The 22,550-nt window shown below is 42.3% G+C and overlaps 1 protein-coding gene across 1 annotated transcript in view; it reads left to right on the top strand.

Annotated features, from left to right (window-relative positions):
- The window catches only part of UNC5D (unc-5 netrin receptor D), a 494,853-nt gene that overhangs the window by 423,422 nt on the left and 48,881 nt on the right, over positions 1–22,550 (top strand). Inside the window, 1 exon segment of the mRNA XM_032468716.1 lies at positions 7,811–7,895. Within this exon segment, the coding sequence (XP_032324607.1) occupies positions 7,811–7,895 (85 nt within the window).

The raw sequence follows: 22,550 nt of genomic DNA, 5'->3' as shown, positions 1-22,550 counted from the left end.
TTCATCTCAGCACAGGTCCAGCACTCCTTTGGATGCCCTGTTAGCACTGACAGCCATATTGGCTCAGAAGGTTTGAGTGTTCCCCAGAGTTTAAGCCCCCTTGAAGTATATTTCCTAGAACATGATCAGGAAGCACTGAAATCATTCTTTGACATGACTGACAAACAGTTAATAGCGAAGCATGGTTTATACATTAGTAGATAATTTAGTGAAATGACACTCAGAGTCAAGCATCTTCAGTAACTGACCTAAGGAACTGTCAGTGTCTATCAACCTTGCTGTAATGTTCTTTACGAAGAGCAGTGAGTGTTCATTATGGAATTGCTCTTTTGAATTCAAACTTCAGTCCCATGGCTATATAGATCTCAAGAGTGTTTCCTTCTTTTTGGTTTGCAAGAGAGTTTCTTGATGTTTTGACAAGGATTCTTAAGGTGTACAACCCAGATGGCTTTGAAAATGACACTGTTCCTGTGAATGGTCTTCAGAGTTGCCATCTCACCGGGTGGGGTAAAAGAGCAATCTCTCCTCCGATTTCTGAGCAATGAGATTTAGGTAATGCTCTGAGTCACCACTGTCAGCTGGGAGGAAAAGGCACACACCAGATCTGCAAGTGTTAGTAAAGACCTAGACAGCATCGAGTCGGGACCAGCAGGGCCTGGGCAGATTTCTCTCTAGGGCAGAGGTAACCCCCCTCTCCATGGCACACATTTTATCTTATACAGTGAGTTCTGGCATAGAACTAGTCTGACACTACTGTTCCGCTAGCTGACCGTCTCAGTAACTTAGTGGACTTGCGCCTGCAGCTTGTTTCAAGTCGATGAATGTTGTCTTATTTTCCTACACCAATCGCTTCCTTCAAAACTTCATTCCGGGCAAATAGCCCTCAAATGCAGCCCCAGAAATGATTTTGTGTTCTAAATTTCTCTAAATCTTCCTTGGGCAGTGATTTAGGATGTGGCAAGAATCTTCATTTAAATCTTTCTGAGTGTCAGTGTGTGATGACAGCCTCCCAGGTGAGAATGGGCAGGTTGGAGTTCGATGTGGAATGAGCAGGCAGCCATATTCACCAAGTACCTGTCTTGTAAGAATCTGTAAATTGGAAGTGTGGGATCTGGAAAAAGAGAAAAGATGCAAACCCCCCCCTTTCAAAGAGAAGAGTGTATTATATATATAGCAGAATCCTATGAAGTTGTGTGTTGAGTTTTTAGACATTTACTTTATCTCCACGTTCTTTTTTTTTTTTTATTTTACTTTTATTGAAGTATAGTCAGTTAACAATGTTGTGGCAATTTCTGGTTTACAGCACAATACTTCAGTCATACAAGAACATACATATATTCGTTTTCATATTCTTCTTAACCATAAGTTACTACAAGATACTGAATATAGTCCCCTGTGCTATGCAGTAGAAACTTGTTTAGCTGTTTTATATATACTAGTGAATATCTGCAAATCTCGAACTCCCCAATTTATCCCTTCCTCCCCTGGTGACCATAAGTTTGTTTTCTATGAGTTTGCTTCTGTTTTGTAAATGAGTTTTGTTTTTTTTTAAGATTCCACATATAAGTGATACCATATAGTATTTTTCTCTTTCTGGCTTACTTCACTTAGAATGACATTCTCCAGGTCTAGCCATGTTGCTGCAAATGGCATTATTTTATTATTTTTATGGCTTAGTAGTATTCCATTGCATAAATATATCACAACTTGTTTATCCAGTCATCTGTCAATGGACATTTAGGTTGTTTCCATGCCTTGGCTATTGTAAATAGTGCTGCTATGAACATTGGGGTGCCTGTTGTGTCTTTTAAGTTTCCCTCTGGATATATGCCCAGGAGTGGGATTGCTGGATCATATGGTAAGTCTATTTTTAGTCTTTTGAGGAATCTCCATACTGTTTTCCATAATGGCTGCACCAAACTACCTTTCCACCAACAGTGTGTGAGAGTTCCCTTTTCTCCACGCCCTCTCCAGCATTTATTGTTTGTGGACTTTTGAATGATGGATATTCTGACTGGTGTGAAATGATACCTCGTTGTAGTTTTGATTTGCATTTCTCTGATAATTCAGCAATATTGAGCATTTATTTCATGTGCCTGTTGGCCACTTGTATGTCTTCACTGGAGAATTGCTTGTTTAGGTCTTACCTCCACGTTCTTACCCAGTGCTTAGCACTTAGGTGGCTCTCAGTAGTTACTGGTTGACTAGGTTGGCCCACACTCCTCTCTTCCCCTCCTCCTCGTGTGTGTACATGTTTACACATGTGTGGAGGAAGTGCCAACCCTGACCCACCTATTGACTATGTTTGTCTGATGTCCATCAAGGAAAGTGAGTTGAAATCATGATGAAACAGTTTCTCTTCCTTCCCTTCTGACCTGAGAAGCTTTTGGGTTGAAAACTCAGTTCTGATAGCCTTGTCTATGATTCCCAGTCAGTTCCTCTGTGAAGGGGCATTTTCAGAGCTCCAGACAAGAAACCATAGACAAGATTGAAGCTGTTGACTGGGGATACATTGGAGGAAAACTAAGTGTGGGTAATTGAAACATATGCTCTGTTATTTGCAAAACATAAATGTAAAATATGCCCTGCGGCGCTAAAGAATAAGGGAACAAGGCACAGAAATTCAATTGTTTGAATGCCATCCATCCCAAATTGTTGTAGAGTGCCTGGCAATGATTTGTGAAAAAGTTTGGGGGTGGTCCCCACACTCTGGAAATCATTTATTAGGCAAAATAGGAGCCAAAAATCTCAGGTAGTTCAGCTATCATAGCAAATAAAAGGCTGTCAAGGTAGCAACTGGAGTTTGGGGGAGAGTATATTTTTCTTTAATCAGGGATAACTGGTGAATGACAGGTTGAAAATGGATACTTCTTTAGGGGACCACAGACGTAAAGATTTCCCACAGAGCCATTCATTCTTCATAAAAGGTAACTTGCCACCAACACCACCAGGTCTCATGACCTTTGCCTCTATGTTTGACTGTATTTAGTTTTCACATATAATTTATATGTTTGGGTCAGGAGATGGAAGGAAGTATGTTTGAAGGATAATCTAGCATTTCTGATAAAAGGAAAGATGAAGTCATTTAAAGGTCCAATGATCCTGTAGATTCAGGCTGAATTTAGGAGTCTTCTGAATAATGTTTCAATCTAAACACAAGGAATTAAGCTGACTTGAAAGGCATGGGATGTGATTTGCTCTACCAACAGCTCTTTATCAAAAGTCCACATGCAGATTTCTTCTGATTTGATCTGGGAGTTGACTGTCAGGCCCTAATGATCTACCAAAGACAGCAGGTCTCAAAGCCTGGCATTTTTTTTTTTTAACTCAGAATTTTGAATCCTGTCCATTCATTTCTGATTTATTTTTTGAGTGCTTACTTTGTACCAGCTACTGGGCTACATATTACCCATGTAATAAGCTATTTTTTTTTTCAAACACACTGTATGATTTTATGTATTTGAAAGTTTAGAAAAGAGAAATGAATCAACATGTCAGAAAGCAGATAAATGATCATTTGGGCTAGCAATTGAAGAACTGACATCTAAAAGGCACAAGGGACCTTTGAGGTAGTGGACACGTTCTATATCTCGATGGTGATGGTAGTAACAGGAGAGGATACATTTGTCAAAAACTCATTCATTTGCCCACTTACATGGGGTCCATTTTATTGCATGTGAATTATACTTGGAGAAAGGAAAAATGGGAGCACTATAAAACTATTCTTTGGGGTTAATTGCCTAAGATAGCATCATTTCTTAATGATGGCCTTGGGTGCCTCTATATCAAAAGAACAGGGTCTCTGGGTAGTCTAAGAGAGAGGCAAGAAAGTGCAACGCCAAGCTAAGAGAGATACGTATTCAGGTTGACATCCACACAGCTCAATATTGTGTGTATTGTAACTTTTGCTGCTCACAAGAGAAGGATGTAACGGAGGCCACTTGATGTGATAACTCCATTTAAGGAGGAATGGAGAGTTAAAGGAGGAGCCCCATCAGAGGCTGCTAAGTATGGCAACTATAGTTCTACTATTGACGTTAAGGTCCAGAAGCTAAATGAATACCCTTGGGGGAAACCTGTAAGCAAGATAGAAATGGGCCTCATTCTCAGAGCTAGTGAAAGATACTGATAATAAGTAGCATGCGGCTGAATGACGTTCAAAAATGTGAATCACACATAACGTGTTTGCAGTGAGTCTTGGCATTAGTTGATTCTTTTTAATGTACTTTTATTGAAGTATAGTCAGTTTACAATGTTGTGTTAATTTCTGGTGTACAGTGCACTGCTTCAGTCATACATATACATATATTCATTTTCATATTTTTTCACCATAAGTTACTGCAAGATACTGAATATAGTTCCCTGTGCTCTACAGAAGAAACTGTTGTTTGTTTTATGATTTTGATATTATTTTTATTTATTTTTTTACATCATGTTATTCTCTTGCAACTCATTGTAATTATTGTATTTCCAATTATGGTTTTCTCATTTCTCTAGCTTCCTGTTCCTTTTCTATTTAGAGCAGACCTTTCAATATTTCTTTTAGTATAGCTTTAGTATTGATGAATTCTTTGTTTTTGCTTGTCTGTGAAATTCTCTCTCCTTCTAAAGGATAGTCTTGCCAAATAGAGTATCCTAGGCTGCAGCTTTTTTTCATTCAGGACTTTGAATGTATCTTGCCACTCCCTTCTGGCCCACAGTGTTTGTGAGAACTCAGCTGAAAGCCTTTTGGGGGTTCCTTTGTAAATAACTTTGTTTTTCTCTTGCTGCCTTCAGAATACTTTGTCTTTAACTTTGGCCATCTTAGTTATAACACGTCTTGATGTGGGTCTGTTTAGATTCTTGTTGGGGACTCTCTGTGCCTCTTGTACTTGGTATCTGTTTCCTTCTTTAGGTTTGGAAAGTTTTCAGTCATGATTTCCTCAACTACCTTTTCCATCCCCTTTTCTCTTCCTCCTCCTTTGGGGACCCCTATTGTGCCATAGGTTGGCATGCTTTATATTCTCCCCTAGGTCCCTTATATTGCTTTCATTGGTTTTTATTTGCATTGGTCTTCTAAGTCACTGATTTGTTCCTCTGCATTATCTAGTCTGCTTTTGACTGCCTTTAGCTCAGCTCTTATCTCAGCCATTGAGTTTTGTTTTTAATTGGCTCTTCTTGATAGTTTCAGTTTCCTTTTTATAGTATTCTGTTTCTATTCATAGTCTCTTTTAGTTCCTCCAGTGCTTTGATCACCCCCTTTTTGAAGTCATGATCTCGTAGACTATTGAGGTTTATTTCACTGATCATTCTTTCAGGGGATTTCTCTTGTTCTTTTAATTGGGAATAGGTCTGCTTCTTCAGTTTACTTATATTTCTCTGGCTCTGTGGATTTAGGAGCATCAGTTATCTACTGTGGTCTTGAAGGGCTGCTTCTATTTAAAGTGGGAGTGCTCCTGTGTAGACTGGGTGCATCTAATAGTTTTGTTGCGATGGCTGTTACTATGTGTGGTTGCCACATCTTCCATGAGTTGGCTGTTGTCCCTTTGACTGAGGGTGTGGTTGGTGTTGAGCGGGGCCTCCTTTTCTGTTCTGTAGTTGTCATGGCCTTGACTGGGGCTGGGTCTGCTCCCCTGATGCTGGAATAGAAGCTTCTAGACCCGTTTCTGAGCTGTGGTGTGTGGTAGGCAGGTTTGGAGTGCTTCAGCTGGGAAGTGTCCTCGGTGGTGGTCTGTCACTTGTTATGCGGCCTTACAAAGTACTCTTTGTTGACACTGCCTTTGTCCCTGCCTTAGCTGTGGGAATGTCGGCCACCTTCTCTGGTGGAGACAGCAGAACCTGAACCTGGGGTGCGCCACAGCTAGGGGCACAGACCCCAGCCCTGCCTCTGTGTGTTGTATGGTATGCCGCCTGTTGTAAATACCCACCCCTGCCGAGTGGGCCAGAACTCTGCTCACCGCCTGTACGTCCCAGAGGCCAGGGTCCAGAGAGCGCAAATCCACCCTCTCTGCCTGGGGCTATAATCAAATCTCAGTCTGGCCTGTGAAGTTGCAGGGCGCTGGATATGGATTCAGTTCCCAGCACCTGCTCCATGCAGCAGTGATGGCTATGACCAAGCCCCACCGCTCTTCCCGCAAGAACACAACAATGGTATGGCTACAGTGTGTCCCTCCCCCCTCCCCGACACACACCCCAACAGTGGTGCTTTTTTATGGGGGGGGTCCAAGGCTGTTTTGTCCCACACACCGCCCCAGCCAGAGCTCACACCGTCCTCCAGTCCCCTGAGGCTGCCTGGGCTCCTCACCCATCTCCAGCAGCCAGTCGGGGCTCATCCCTGCTGGCTTGCATCTAGGGCCGGGGGTCACAGGGACAGTCGGTGTCAGTTTCCCTTAGTTCTGTCTGCCAAGTGGTTGCCACTTTCTCCTCCAAGCTTCGGAAGCTCCACTTTTGTCCCCACTGGCCTCCCGGCTGGAGAGGGGGCATCCTGGTGTGAGGGTGCCTTTCTTCCTCTGCTGCCCCTCCTTGCAGGACCAGTCCTGCACCCGTCTTCTTTTTCCTTTTTTTTCTTACTGGATTTTGTGACAATCCTCCTGTATTTTGAAGCCTCTAAGAGACACTTTTCCAGAGTTCAGTAGGTGTTCTGTGCGATCTGTTGGGTTTGTAGATGTAATTCTTGGTGTATTTGTGAAAGAGGGCGAGCTGGGAGTCTCTACTCCGCTGTCTCCGACTCACTTGTTCTGCATTCTTTGACTCTGTAGCCGCAAACAGGCACGTAGAAGGGGACCGGTAAGCCTGCCAGCTCTAGATTTAAATTATCAGCAACCTGAAAGCTTTTTGTGTGATTCCGTTAGCCAGAAGGAAAGGAGAAAAAAAAAGTGAACCCTGTATTATTCAAAGAAAGGGAGGGTCCCCCGAAATTGTATTTTGTAGAGATCTTACTGGGTCTCTATTTCGTTTCTTTTGATAAACAAGAAGGTTCGTGAAAGAATCTCTGCCCTCTCTGGACTCTTTGCTCTTGGCCAAAGTGAAATGTTTACTTCACAGCATTCAGGAGGAAAGAGGGGAATTCTCAGATGCAGTGCCAGGTGACTTCCTGTGCCCTCCTTGCCTTGGTTATATGGTTTTACTGAAGTAAGGTTACTGCGGTTTTTTTTGCAACTTGACGTTGATAGAAATATGGTTAAGTCACCTTTAACCTTAACCTTTTCTACCTTCTGTTTACAAATATAGGGCCAAAGAGTGGCTATACAATAACATATAAGTTCCTAAGCTTATTCGTGCTTTTTCATTCTCCTATTCTCTTGACAAAATATACCATTCCTCTGGTCACCTCCCTAAACTGACTTCAAGGTGCACCATTTGGAAGGTAATTACATATAGCAGGCTCCGGCAACATGTTAGAGGGCTCACCCGTTATCCCAGATACCTTTTCAGGAAATGAATGGATCGAGACACAATAGAGAAATACACATTTAACTTTTAGAGCCGGTTAACTGATAGGCTGAGAGATGCTTATGTGCCCAGGTATGTTTGATAGTGCCTGGTCTCAGACACCCCATCTTACAAGAGAATTTAAAAATGCTGGGAAGACTTTAAATAAAAATCTCATTTGAGTACACAATTGAATAATATGCCCTTCTTTATGTCACTTTAGGAAACAGTGTGTTCTTTGTCATCATTTTGGACTTTATATATAATCTTTGCCAGGCCTGGGAGTTCATAAACTGCTCTGAGACCTTCTCTCTTTGAGAGCATTTGTAAGGTGCTCAACCGAGGGGCTTCAAGATGATGGGGGAATCCACCACTAACCTCTTGGCTTTTTCTGTTTTAGGAGTGAGTTTACTCATCCCCCATGGCGCCATCCCAGAGGAGAATTCTTGGGAGATTTACATGTCCATCAACCAAGGTGAACCCAGGTAAGAGATAGAGAAGGATGGCATGTTAATGACATCTTAAATATGAAAGGGAACTTGTGCAAAAAAAAAACTAAGTTATTAAGATAACGTGACATGGAGGTGTGTAGGTGAGAGAGTAAGCTACTTGATTGTACAGAGGAAAAAACCAATTGTAAAACTTTTGGCTGTCCATCTGTAGGTACTAATCCAGGTCACCAACATCTAGACACCAAATGTAAACCAGTAGAGTGGTTGGCAAGTCAGTCAAGGCCTCTCCACAAACACTGACTGCCTCCCAGGGCCTTCCTCTCAAAAGAAAAAAAAGATCATCCCCAGAGGCACTCCATGGTGCTACGCATTATGCCAATGCAGAGAGGACTGACCTGTGACCTTTTACCATCAACAGCAGACCTGCTGGAAGGCCGAGAGACAATTGCTTAAGCAATTTTTCTCAAAGAAAAAAAGTCTACGCTTCAGTAGCTTTCAGGTCTGACAAATTTCAGCAGCATTAAATTCAATTACGGGAACAAATACAAATCTTGTCGCATACTCTTTTAATGAAAGTAGTTGGTTATTTTCCCAGCGCGACTGTATTTGTGGAAATGTTGCCTTCCTCCACACGAGATAAACCGAACTCCTCTTGAGAAAGCAATTTCTCTCATAAACTGGATCTATACCTCTGGCATTTTCAGTCATAACATCTTGGTTATTTTAGAATAGATTTTGTTAGCAAAAAAAAAAAAAAAAAACCCACAGTGAAAGGAAAAACAGTCAGAGAAACAGATGGTTTGAGCAGATTTTGATAGCTATCTCTGGAAAAGGATTTGTTGGTACCCAGTGGTTTTAACTTTCTGCTCCACAGGACCTGAGGAAAAGGTAAGAAAGGCTCCGCTAGCTGGCTGGCTTTGAGGCTCGTAGAGGGTTTGTGGGTAAGGCGGGTGCTCATAATACATTCCCTCCGTCCCATAGACCTGGATCTTTCCCCTGGAAACATACTAGTAGTGTTTCAACATCTCCACTTGGCTGATAGGGGAAAACCAAGGCACACAGAGGTCTTATTCAAAATCTCAATTAAGCAGACCTACAATTGAAGGTCTCTGGATGATAAGTCATCTCGTTTTTTCTCTTTGGTTGATTTGTGTAAGAAACTGTACCTGTTTCAAATTGAGTTTATGTTCAGTTACCCATTTCCTCTTAAATTCATCATCCTTAAATCAAGTTTGAGGCAGAATCCAGTCAACCTTGCCTGAAATTCATGGCCTTCTACAAACCCTCCCCACTGTGTCCTGCTCCCTGTGTGGTCCTCAGTCCACTGAGCCTACAGATTCAGCTTCTTTCTCTCAAACCCATCCCAGGGTCTTCCACCCCCATTAGGTGAGAACCAAGCTAGGGGCTAGTTCACATTTTCAGAGGCACCTAATACACAACTCATCTCAATGCTTATCTCTTACTAGAAGCTTCATAGGAGGGCAGAGCTAGAATGTGTTCTAAGGCATCAAACATACAGAGACTTAGAAAAATGGCTCAAAAATGGGGGAAATATCGCTTGGGAAAGCATGCAGTTGTGAAAGAAGAAATACACAAAAATTCACCAGAGCCCACACAGACTTTGAAAAACAGGTTTGGCCTCATGTAGTCACCCTCTGCTAAGTTTTTTAAGTTCCACGTTAATCAGTTTGGTTTATCCATCCACATCTAAGGTGCAGGTTTACTGCTGCTGCCTAGGAAGGTGGAGGGAAACAAGAACAGTTCATCCAATACTCAGGTGTGTGTGTTCCTCTCTATTTTTCCATGTTACTGAAACCTTCCCAGATGTTCCTGTCTCTCAAGGAAATGTCTGGCCACTGAGCTGCAGCCCACGTGGCTTCTGTGGCTATTCTCACGCCGTTTTGAGGAGGTCCAAACTCTATACTTACAGAAACACTAAAAATAGCAAATGCCTTCCAGCTACTTTTGTCAAGCTCAGGTGAATTTTATCCCTGCTATGAGGCTGCTTGGATCTGAGTCCTGCTTCTAATCCTGTGATTAATCAGAAGACTGCTGATAAGGGCTATTTGGTGTCATCTTTTATTTGTAAGGTCACTTGAAAACCCATTTTCATCTTAGACCTTATTCTGAGCACAAGCTCAATATTTCCTCAGAGTTCATAGAGCTGGACCAGCACTGGAGAGGTTCTTCTGTCTTTGCCTCTAGACCCGTCACACGTGTGAGAATTGGCTTTTCCAGCTCTCCATCACCTCTCTATCCAGAGAACGACAGTGAGATCTGCCCAACAGCACCTTCCTGCCGTGGTTAAAGTCTGGTGAATTTTTTTCTGTCAATACATTTCTATTGCTCCTTTCCCAGCTACATCCCCGGTGTAGTGGGGTGATGATTGGGGGAAACTGTAACTGGTATTATTGATCTAAATTCTGTACCACAGACTCAAAACAACCTCCTGTATTCAAATAGTCTCAGATGGATATATTTAATATTTTGGTAAGTTTTAAGTGAGGTTGGTTATTGTCTGAATTAAACGTGCCCTGTCTCTCTTGGGACATCCTACTTTATTTCCTGGGAAGCCTCCAAGAGGACACTGTACTTTCCACTAAAGTGAAATGTCACTTCACTTCCTCGATGTCCATGCTCTGTCTACACTTTCAGACTTGAACAGCTATGTTAATGAATCCTTTCTAACCTCCTCTAGCAGTCTGGACCTTTGGTTGGTTACAATGCTGAAGAAATTAATAACTATTACCTTTTGGTACATATATACATATTATCAAATGGTTCACTAGAAGGGTTGCAGCCTTGGAAATGTAATAATTACTTACCTCTGTTTTCATATAACTCGCAAAGTGCTTTCACATGCATTTCACTCATTTAAATTCCCCAGTGATGTTCAAAAGAAGAGGGGTTTATACCAGTTTTAGAGAAGAGGGGAAAAAAAATCTAAAAGGTGAAGATTCCAAGAAGCAAGTTTGCTTTTCAAGGGTGTGTGACTTACTGGCTGAGCTGGGATTTGACTTCAGGATATCTGCCTCCAGTTGCAGTGCCCAAGGACTAAAGATGCCACCGCTCCTTGGTGTGGGAGGCCTTAAGGAAACAGCTCTCTGATGCTGCGTTCCAACACTTGGCCCCTGTAAAGCAGCATCCTCTGGTTGATCCATAAAAGCACCGAGAATCAGGCAAGGCGGGAAGGCAGGATCAAGTTGAACATTTCGTAGAAGTCTGTAGGGGTAAAGTTGCTGCTGTTACATTACAGTTGAAAGAAGAAAGCCTGGGAACAGGTCTCATTCCAGTGCTCAATCTTAGCAGACATTTGCACTCAGTGGATGAGGGTGTGGGCTCAGGCATCTGAGCCCTGAGTTCATACTTAAGTTAATGAAACTCTTTGACTCTGTCCTCATCTGAAAAATAATAGTAGGTACCTACGTTATAGGGACATAGTGGCGCTGCATGGTATACAGTGAGACAAGGGTTTCAAAGATGATAAAAGAAGAAAACCCAATTGATACTTTTATATTTGATTAACTATTCTGCCTACAGTATATCTTTTCATCCTTATATTAATCTTAGATGGTAAATAATGTAATTATCCTACTTTTATAGATTTGAAAATTAAGACCAAGTTAAGTAGGTTTGTCTTAGGTTGTAGCAGGATTAGGCACCAAAAGTTTCTGACTAATAATGTATTTGTGTCACAGTCCCCACTTTGTCATAATTAGGCATATTATTCTTGAGTCTGGTGAGACAGGGCTTATACATAACAATGGAAACACCATGACACAGAGGGGCCCAGATTTTGGGAAGACAGTAATAACTTTGTAATTCAATATGGAAGTACCCTGCAACAGAGGATTTCACAGAAAGCAATGGAAAAGTAGAGGAAGCCCTGAATCTATTCTAAGGGTAGATTTACAGTGGGTAGTGAGGAGGGTGGCTTCTAGGAGAGGTCACTTGAGCTGACTCTAAAAGATCAGTAGAAATCAAAGAAAGGGCTGTGATTCAATGATTTCCAACTCCAGGTTCCATTTTCCAGTGTCTATATGGTATCAGGGGTGGCACACGAAAGAGGAGTCTTTAAAAATGGGTAAATCCAGGCATTTTTAAAATTTTTATTTATTACTGAAGTATAGTTGATTTAAAATGTTTTGTAAGTTTCAGATATATAGCAAAGTGGTTCAGTTTATATATATATTCTTTTTCAGATTCTTTTCCATTACAGGTTATTTTAAGATACTAAATATAGTTGCCTATGCTACATAGTAAATCCTTGTTGCTTATATATTTTGTATATAGTAGTGTGTATCTATTAATCCCATACTGCAAATTTATCCCTCCCCACTTCCCTTTAAACCATAAGTTTGTCTTCTAGGTCTGGAGTCTGTTTCTGTTTTGTAAATTTGTAAAATTTTTTAGATTTCATACATAAGATGTCTTTCTCTTTCTGACTGACTTCACTTAGTATGATAGTATTTAAGTCCATCCATGTTGCTGCAAATGGCATTATTTCATTCTTTTTAAATGGCTGAGTAAATATTCCATTGCTTCTTTATTCATCTGTTGATAGACATTTGGATTGCTTCCATGTCTTGGCTACTGTAAATAGTGCTGCTATGAACATGGGGTGCATGTATCAAATCCAGGCATCTTCTCCATTTTGAGGTCACTCTGATGCTAGGCTATTGTCTTAAGCAGCTTCCTTCCAACTCTACCCCAAGCCTTCTGCAGACAGAAGGAAGAGTTAGGGTTCATGCACTGCTCCATTCACAAAATAGAGGATGCTTCATGACATCACAGGGACAGGAACTAGAGAAGCCTCACAGGAAGGCAATGGCATAAACTTGGGGCTGTCAGCACTATCTGCTGGTGACAAGCCCTTGGGCTTCCCCTGGATTAAGGGTATTTAAGCAGTTGGCTCAGTGCCAAACGTGGCCTCCTTGGCTGCAGGCCTTGTAGAGCAGGAAGCCAGCAGTAGCCGTTCTCAGGATGCCTGTCTCCTTCCCCAGACTTTGAAAGATTTTGGGGTCTTTTCCTTTTAACATTTCTTTAGGAGCTTTTGAGAGGCAGGACATTTTTTGTCCTTTCTAAACAGGTTTTGATAACTTTATTAAATTAAGGTGTTAAACATTTCTCCAGTGAAGACATACAAATGGCCGATAGGCACATGGAAAAATGCTCAATATCACTGATTATCAGAAGATTATAATAGATAAAAACTATGTATAATGAGGTATCACCTCACACCAGTCAGAATGGCCATCGTTAAAAGTCCACAATGATAAATGCTGGGAAGGATATGGAGAAAAGCGGAACCTTCCTACACTGTTGGTAGGGTGGAGCCATTATGGAAAATAGTATGGAGATTCCTCAAAAAGCTAAAAATAGACTCACCATATGATCCAGCAATCCCACTCCTAGGCATATATATAGAGGGAACCCTAATTCGAAAAGATACATGCACCCCAGTGTTCATAGCAGCACCATTTCCAATAGCCAAGACATGGAAACAGCTTAAATGTCCATTGACAGATGACTGAATAAAGATGTTGTGGTATATTTATGCAATGGAATACTACTCAGCCATAAAAATAATAAAATAATGCCATTTGCAGCAACATGGATGGACCTGGAGAATGTCATTCTAAGTGAAGCCAGAAAGAGAAAGAAAAATACCATCACTTATATGCAGAATCTAAAAAAAAAATGAGACAAATGAACTTATTTACAAAACAGAAACAGACTTACAGATATAGAGAACAAACTTATGGTGACCAGAGGGGAAAGGGAGGGGTGGAGGGATAAACTGGGAGTTGAGATTTGCAGATGCTAACTACTATATATAAAATAAAGAGCCAGTTTCTCCTCCCAGGGAACTATATTCAATACCTCGTAATAGCCTATAATGAAAAAGACTATGAAAAGGGGTATTTGTATGTATAACTAAATCAGTATGTGGTACACCAGACATTAACAAAACATTGTAAATCAACTATATTTCAATTAAAAAAAAAACTAAAGCTCAAAATGGTTAAATTTCTTTTAAGTGTTTAACAAGAGGATAAAAAAATCAGTTGTCTTCTTTCAGAGACCTACTCCACATAACCACAATAAGAAAATGATATAAACTATATTCAATATCTTGTAGTAACTTATGGTAAAAAAGTATGAAAACAAATCTATGTATGCTTATGTATGACTGAAGCATTAAGCTGTACACCAGAAATTGACACACTGTAAACTGACTATACTTCAGTAAGTATATAAATAGAATAAAATAACAGTCCAATTTAAAAAATGTAGATGTAGCACTGTCTTCCTAGTACCTGTCTCCCAGCTCTCTGCACCCTCCCTACCCCCTAGTTAGCAGAGAACTGGACCAGAACAGTATTATATGGAGCTTTCTTCTAAGAAGCAATAAAATGAAACCAAGTGCAAACATTCATTTCTTTTTCCAATTACACTGCCATATGGATATTCCTGACCAATGCTTACACTAGAATTGGAACTATCAGTAATCTTATTGAAGACTTTACAGAAAGGACACATTTTAGAAGTTGGGTTCAACCCAGATGGGCTATTTCAACCACTGTTTTTGATCAGATGGCATGGTCTTCCCAGGGGACACACACTGGGGCAAAGATTGGGAAAGTACGCATGGCGGTGTTATGAAACATTAGCCAAGTGAGAAATGAGACCAAATACAAGAATCCGAAGACAGAAGTAATAGCTCTGAAATGGAAGGGAGTAGACAGAATTTCTTTTCCAGTAACAGGCTCACAACTCAGCCCTGCAGTGTAAGCTTCTCATGTGGAGTGGCTTCCTGGGGCTTCTCCCCCATGGTAGCAAGAACAGCACACACAAAAACAGACTTATAAACACACACTTGCTCACGTACCATGCCTAATGGAGGATACAGGCTCTCAGAAATGTCCTTAGGCTGTTTGGGAGGACCTCCTTTCTAGAAGACTAGAAAGAAAACATGGATACAAATGGCCATTCTATTGTATAAATGGAATTTTAATGAAATGAACCTGTTTCTAGTAAACTACTCTATGTCAAAGCAGACGTTTGAGGCCATTCTAAAACCACTCATCACAGCAAAATATGAAACTGCATACACTTTTCCTGGGGCTTTCAGGCGCTCTGATTTCACAGAAGCTAAGAACCCCTTGTCATCAGGCTACTGCAATTAGCGTAGCGGTCCCAGACAGAAATCTTGCCTCTTGAGCTCAAAATAAGAGCCCCTGCCTTTGGCTCTAGCCTGACACCAGATGACGGGTCAGAAGATCGCTGCAGGGAGAGAACCTGGCCAAAACCTCTGAGTTGATTTGCATCTCTATTTGTCTTCTCCAGCTTGAAGAACTTACCTGCTAGGTTTCATCTCAAGTCATCCCCCAGCAGCTCCTGCAAAAAAAAAAAAAGTCACTGCACCTTCTCACTGAAAGAGTTGTGAAGTCTTTCAGAGTATTTTTCACAATTGATATTATGAGCTCAGTTCAGTCAATGACTAACTGCCAAATGTATTTAGTATCGGACCAAGAAAAATAGGGCCCCATATATGTAAGGTTTTTTCTGGTGTACATGTTGGTTGGAGGAAAGAGGTTCTATATATGTAGCAGGATGGTGTTTGGGGGCACAGTGGACTTTTCTATCTTCCTGAAATGGACAGAACTGATAGGGAGAGAGAAAGACGGACAGACAGATGAACTAAATACCCAACATTCTAATTTCAGAGATTTGCCAGTTAAAACAGCAAAGCTAGTTTTCCTGCCACCCTGCAGAACCTGCTGAGAAGCATCATTTCATCAGAACGGGCACTGCTGCTCCCCCTTCCATGCACACATCATGCATCATCCCTATTGATATAAGACTAGGATGTGAAGAAAGAACAAGTCACACTTTGAAGGAGCAAAGGCATCAAAAACGGCCGTCCCTGTGCTCGCCAAAGCAAGTGGCCCCAGGAGAATTAGTTACAAAATGTGGGTCATCTGCAGGAAGTGGATATTGATACCTGTCTTTCTCAGTGTTCACTGACTTGTTCAATGCTACCAGGGAACAGGGAACACAAAATACAAAGCTTTGAGAAGAGAGGACATGCTTTCCAAGGAGAAAGGGGCAACAAAGGTCTTCCATAATTTCCAGGTCCCCATATTCCCAAGAGGTAGAGAAGATGAACCTTGGCCAGAGTTGAGAGCCACAGATTGAAAACAAGTTTGCCAGGGGCCACTTCAGTGTGAGGTACAGAGGCTCAGAGAGCAGGTCAAGATGCTGCTAGCTGGGAGCAGGCGTACCTGAAGCCCATAAGGAACAATAGACGCATAGGGACAGCTGTTTGCAATCCAGTCACCTGCACCCTGTCAGTGAGGCCTTGTGGAGTCATCCCCTATATATACTGCATCCATTCAGGACTATCCTAAGAAACCTTGAAGCCATCCAAGAAAAAGTACCATCCCCTTGCCACAAGTAGTTAAGTAAGGAGAAGGTGTTTTCTTTCTCCCTTTCTATCCCGACGCCACAGACAAACTCAGGGAAGAGGGGGTGCATGAGGGGGGCAGGTTGTCTGCTCCAGATCCAGCATCTGGAAGCTTGTGTGTGTTCATGCAAGTATGCATGAATGTGTGCACACAGATGCATCCACGTGCATGGGGTGGGGGTAAGATTCTGAATCAGATGTAAGATTTAGATTTTTAAATGAACAAAAATCAGTCCTGAAAACAAACTATTTGAATAACTAGATGTTACTGAAAAGTCACAGAATCAAAATGAAATGTCTTCAAGAGACCCTGCTACCATGGACAGTTCCACTAAACACAATCATTGCTACTAGGAAAATGGGAATAACTTAATACCATCATGGATGAAATCCCGAAAGCAAATTCAGTTACTCAAACAAATGCTACTGCAGTGTGATGTATGTGGTGATATAGACAGACAAATGTTAGCCAGAAGTGGAGGGATGAACCCTATGTAAAGGCTCAGGGGAGGTTTCAGAGAGGAAATGACAACTGACTTAAAAACTGAAAGACAGTAAAAAGATATTCCACTCAAAGGGAATAGAATGTGCAAAGGCACAAAGGTGTAAATCACATCACATATTTTGGAACTAAGCAAGTCAGAATAAAATGTGAAAGGAAGAGTGATAAGGAATGAGGCTGAAAACAAAGACTAGACCATGTATTGTTTGCTGTCTCAGGGAAACTGCAGTGTACCTGATGGGTAAGGGATTGATGAGGCTTTAGATTCAGGAGACCCAGTCATATTTACACTTGAAATATATTATCTTCTGCCTCATCTCCACTGCCCCTGTCGCACGTTCAAGTCTTCATCATACCAGCATCCTTCTGAGCACAGGGAAAAAAACGCTTTGTTTTGCCTAGCACAGTTATTAATGGTCCCCCTTTTCACACACAAACGTGTTTCAATTTGGACAATAAAATTATAGTCACTCTGCTTTTGAGTGCCCTTGTCTCTAAATGTGAATGTTTTAAATCCTTTCTCTGCTCTCCACGTTGCTGTCAGTAGGGAATTTAGAGAGAGACTTGGGGAAGACATTGGCAAGATCGTGTGTGTGTGTGTGTGTGTGTGAGTGTTAATGTGGGATGAAAAAGATGAAGGAGTTGAAGATAATTTCCATGATTCTGGCTTGGGAACTGATGGTTAATTAGTAGAGAGAGATTTTCCAGCTGAAGGTCACCCGAGAGTTTGTGATAATAGTTACTCTGGGAGCAACTCTGGATTTTTTTTTTTTTTCTGGGGCATAAACATAGCTCTTTCACTTACAAGAAAAGGGATGGGAAGAAAGTTGATTAAAATAATAAAAGATGAAAATAATGTGTATATTCAAGAAAAAAGACAACTGCTGAATTGAAGTCTCATGTTGCGCTTTGGCCAGAGCAGGTGACAGCAATGCTACTTAACAGCGGTGTCGTCATATTGGGCACAGAGCATGTTTGCATGCCTCATGCACAATGGAATCTTCTGCCTCCCTTTGTTTTCTTTCCCTTCCTTGTGAGGTAAGAATCTGCCAATCCTGCAGTGAGCTGATGACAGATGTAACTTGTCAGGAAAGCAGTACAGATTTGGTTGTTGGCATTGCACGAGAAATGAAGAATTATCAGAAATGAGATGACACAGTATACAGTGAGGACAGCCCAGGCATCTAGAAGGCCTGAGTTCCGGTGCCGCTTGCCGTGTCCAGCCCGCGTGGCTCTGAGCTAGTCATTTTCTTTCTCTCAGCCTCCACTTTATCATCTGTAGCTTTTGTATATTACTAACTGCATTCCAGGATTTACATGAAGGCAATAAAGTGACTTTACATATAAGAAGTCCTGTGCAAACTACATGCTATATTTTATTTTTTTCTTTTGTCTGTCTGTTTTTTTTTTAATTACAAAGACGACAGTGTCTCTGAAGTCCATGGAATTTGCTTGAGCTCTGTCTCAGTGATACTGGGTTCTTCCCTTTTCACTGGTAACAGATTCTTAGACTCAGAAGAACATTGAATGCTGTGATAGCAAACATTAACTGTTCACTCTAAAATCAAGATCTTTCTGAAGATACAGCAAATACCCTGTTATCTGTTTCTTTGAGTCTACCTCTGTTTCTTGTAACATTCCAGCACGTGATTTATACTGTAGAGGCCTATCCTGTGGATCCAGGCAGTGGACTCTGGGTGAGCTGGTGTTTAGGTTAGAAGATCATGAACATTCAGGCTGGGCCAGGTGCTTTGGTCACCCTGAACAAGCTTTGTCCCTGTCTACTGCTCCAGGCTTTCCTTGCTGGATAGTGATGGATATCAACGAACGTTTTAACCCTGTCCCTATTTCTGTTCAGTGGTCAGTCGTGGATTTGAATTTGGTCTGTTGCTCTGAGTGTTAGAAATTTTTATTGGAAGAATCAAATTGACTGTGTATAGCTCTCCCTTTGAGGAGATCTGGTATTAATTAACTGTGTAACAGGCATCGGGAACCACTGAGGAGGAGAGGCTCTCTGAAGTGACAAAGGTGCTCCTCGTGCTAGTGAGAGGGGAGTAAATTGCTGCCATTTGGGAAACGCATTAATTCTTTCAGGCTACCAGTGTCACGCAGTGTAATAAAAGGGGCAATTTATCAAATGGTACCTTAATGGCCTAGAAGGGTTAATGCACCTTTAGCTGAAGATTGTGCTCTTTTCTGCAGTAAAATCACAATGGTTTCTTCACAGAGTCATTTAGGTTAGAATATAATGCCATTACCCCCAAAAAATAAGGAGGGGAAGGGAAAAATAGTGAAAGAAAGAGGGAAGAGAAAAGAGGAGGGAGGGAGTAGACATTTTATGATCTGCTCTTTTTGGAAAGAATTTCCCCCTACCATGCTCTTCCTTCCACCTCACACCCCCTTGGTCCACAAACACACATAAAGAAAAATTGCCGTCATTTTTAATCAAAGGACATTTGAAGCCCATGTGAGCTCACAATGCAAAGTGATTAGAGTGGTCCAGAGGCATCTTTACTTAAAGATGCCATTGACAAGGTAACAGTGGTTTGTGAATGTGGTTAATAGATCCGAATGGAAGGGACACCGTAATTCAATAAGAAAGCCACTGGTTCATGTGCAATGTGATTGCACATTGTAAAGGAACAGCACATACTATAATTACTTTTATTTGTATGTTCCATCTCTCTTATTACCCATGCTGGAAGTTGAAATAACCTGTCCTATTAAGATATTTAATATATATCATCCTTTCCACTTCAGTTAGTTACAGCCTAATAAAAATGCGGGGAGAAGACACCAGCCCACACTGAGGCTGCCCTCTGTGCTAAGAACACAGTGGATGATCAACCTCTTCACTTCCTTGGTTACAGTCTTGAAGACAAACCATAATAACTTCCCAGGACCCCATCAAGTTACATGCAGATAGAGAGCTTCACTCTGCATGTGAACTTCTGTGGCTGAAGCGTGAAGATAACCCAAAGGTCAGCCAGCACCTCAGTCCGACTGTGTGCTGTCTGGGAGACAGACAGCAGTGGGTGGGTCGGGAGGCAGCAGCAGAGGGGCCGCTAGGTTCCAACTTTAAAGCGAACAAGCCGTGAAAGCCCCAGTGGTAGACAGAAGAATGGCGCCCCCGAGATGTCCACTCCTAGTCCCCGGAGCCTGTGAATACATGGGCCTTCCTTGGCCAAGGGGCTTTGCAGGTGGGACCGAGGCTAAGGGCCTGGAGAGGGAGAGACTACCCTGGGTCTGTGGGCGGACCCACAGAGGGGTCCTTGCAAGAGAAAGGCAGGAGCACCAGGCTCAGATTCAGACTCTGGAGGACGGTACACGGCTGGCTCACTGATGGAAGAAGGGGCCTCCAGCCAAGGAATACAGACAGCCTCCAGCAGCTGGAGGAGGCCAGAGATGGATTCTCCTCCAGCACCCCAGGAAGGAACCAAGGAACCCAGCCCTGCTGACACCCTTGTTTTAGCCCCGAAAGACTTCTCCCTACAGAACTGTAACATTACAAATGTGTGTTGTTTTAGGCCAGTAAGTTTGTGCAACAGCAGTAAGAGGAAGACAGCACAAGCCCCTGTTGTGACCACTCCACCACCTCAAGGCCCTGCATTCCTAGAGCTCTCTCCAGAGTCTGTGAATACAGTCGCAGCAACTTTCATGCCGGCATTACTCCTTAGACGCTCCGGGCTTGGGGAACCTATCCCAGGGAACACCTGTTCCTCCCACTGACTGCCCCCTCTACGTCCCCGGGACCACCACCACTAACAGGACAGGAGGTCCCGGTCCCAGCTCAGTCCTAAGTCAGTGTGGCTTTGGCCATGTCCCTTCACCCCCATGCCACGCCCTTCTGTGTCCTCATCCGCACAGTGGTGGGCTGATGACTCCTAGGTCCTTTACCATCCCCCAAATGAAATGATTCTATGAAACAGGGCTCAGGTCCATCCGGAGAGGGCTGTTTTCCCCACTCAAAATGCAAGTGAGTCAACAGCTTAGCAGATACAAACACTGTCCTAGCAGCCCGCCACCCAGATCCACTCTTCTCCTGTCCCTCACCATCCTTCACCCTAAAGCACTCTCTGTGAGCCATCATTATTCCACTCCTCCTAGTAAACAAAGCTAAACGCCAACACTGCATGAAAGATGAGCTTTAAACAGTGTCTAGGAACTGGTGATTTACACATGATTTGTGATTCCTTTAGTATATTAATTGGTAAACACCCTATGAATGTGTGTATAAACTGAAAGCCGTTTAACATAGGCAAACAGTTTAATCTCTCAGTGTGGCATTGCTCAAATTTCAGCAAAGTCAAATTCTCATTCCAGCATGTACATAATTGCCCTCCCACTGCAGCCCCCTCATGCCAACTCCCTTCCTGTGATCCTATTTCAGATAATACCATGTGGGTGACACACTTCTTTAAACCCTTTAATAGTAGAGCCATATGCTCCCCTCAGTGAATCGTGCTCGCCGCGTCTTGTAATCCACTGTGCTCACTGCTCCTCTCTCGCCCCCTCTAATGGCATTTAATGGCTTGCAGACCTGTAACATTATTTCCAGTTACTGTGAATCAAGCCCCCATCCTTCCTTATTCATACCCGAGCTACTTAGAGAAAGAGGATGTAGGTGCATTTTTAACCATAGTAGCGTCATCCAAAGCTTTAACAGAGTGAGCATTTCAACCTGACCAGTATCTCAGTTTTGGAAGCCTATCTGATCCATGTATACATAAGGCACCCCCCCACCAAACCCCTATTGCATGCTTTGGATATTTTCTCAAAAACTACACAACTTTTCTCAAGTGTTACTGCCAGGGCTACCTTGCATGTAGGGAATGCAAGTAAAAAAAAGTGGGGGTTCCCAGGCCCTCTCTCAGAAATAGTGAATCAGACTCTTCATTGGTGGTGTCCTGAAATAAAATATTAAACAAGCTGTCCGGGGAGTTCCAAACCATATTCCAGTCTTAGGGCTACTTAAACACTGAAAGAGGAATCTATTGTGATAAAGAGATACTGTTCAACTTTCCTCTTTTCCCTCTGTTCTGCTCCTCACCCCCTACTCTCCAGAAGTCTTTTTGCTTAGACGGTATGTAGCAGTAACCAGAGTTAAAGCCCTTGGGAGCCCTGGTCGTGCTCGCGGGGTGGACTGATGAGCCTCCCTGGTTCTAAAGGGCCCATCTCTCCAGGAGATTGTGTGATGGCGTTTCCCGGGACTGGTCTCAAAGACCCGGTCACAGTAGCAGAGGAAGACAGGTGTCTGACTCAAGTAAAACAGCAGAAATCATAAACTCCAGGCCATAATTTTTATCCACAACGATGTTAGCACTCAAGGTCAGTATATGAGGGTTGCAATGAAAAAAGGAGAATAATAGTTAAAACTATGTATCATCTCGGGCAGAAAACCGTAGGAGGCTGGAGCTACGTTGCTTTCAGAGCTCTCATTTTAAAACTAAGTACAGCTTCCATCTCTCTGCCTTTTATGTCTGTTCCATTAAAATATGATTTAATTATGTATCGACCCAGGGTCTGGCATAGTAAAACTATCATTACTCTTCTGCCTGCATCCCCGAGTGATGGTCTGGGTAAAGGTGATCAAACCTACATTCATCTGTAATATAGACCAGGAGGAGGAATGGAGGGAACAGTAATTACCAAGCACAGCGTGGCAGGCGACAACATTGAAAACCTCGTCTCGAAACATAGAGCCAGCTGTTTTGCT

The sequence above is a fragment of the Camelus ferus genome, chromosome 26 (genome assembly GCF_009834535.1).
Source record: "Camelus ferus isolate YT-003-E chromosome 26, BCGSAC_Cfer_1.0, whole genome shotgun sequence".
NCBI lineage: Eukaryota > Metazoa > Chordata > Mammalia > Artiodactyla > Camelidae > Camelus > Camelus ferus.
Note: the sequence above shows the minus strand (reverse complement) of the source record. Positions and strands in the feature narration are given on the sequence as shown.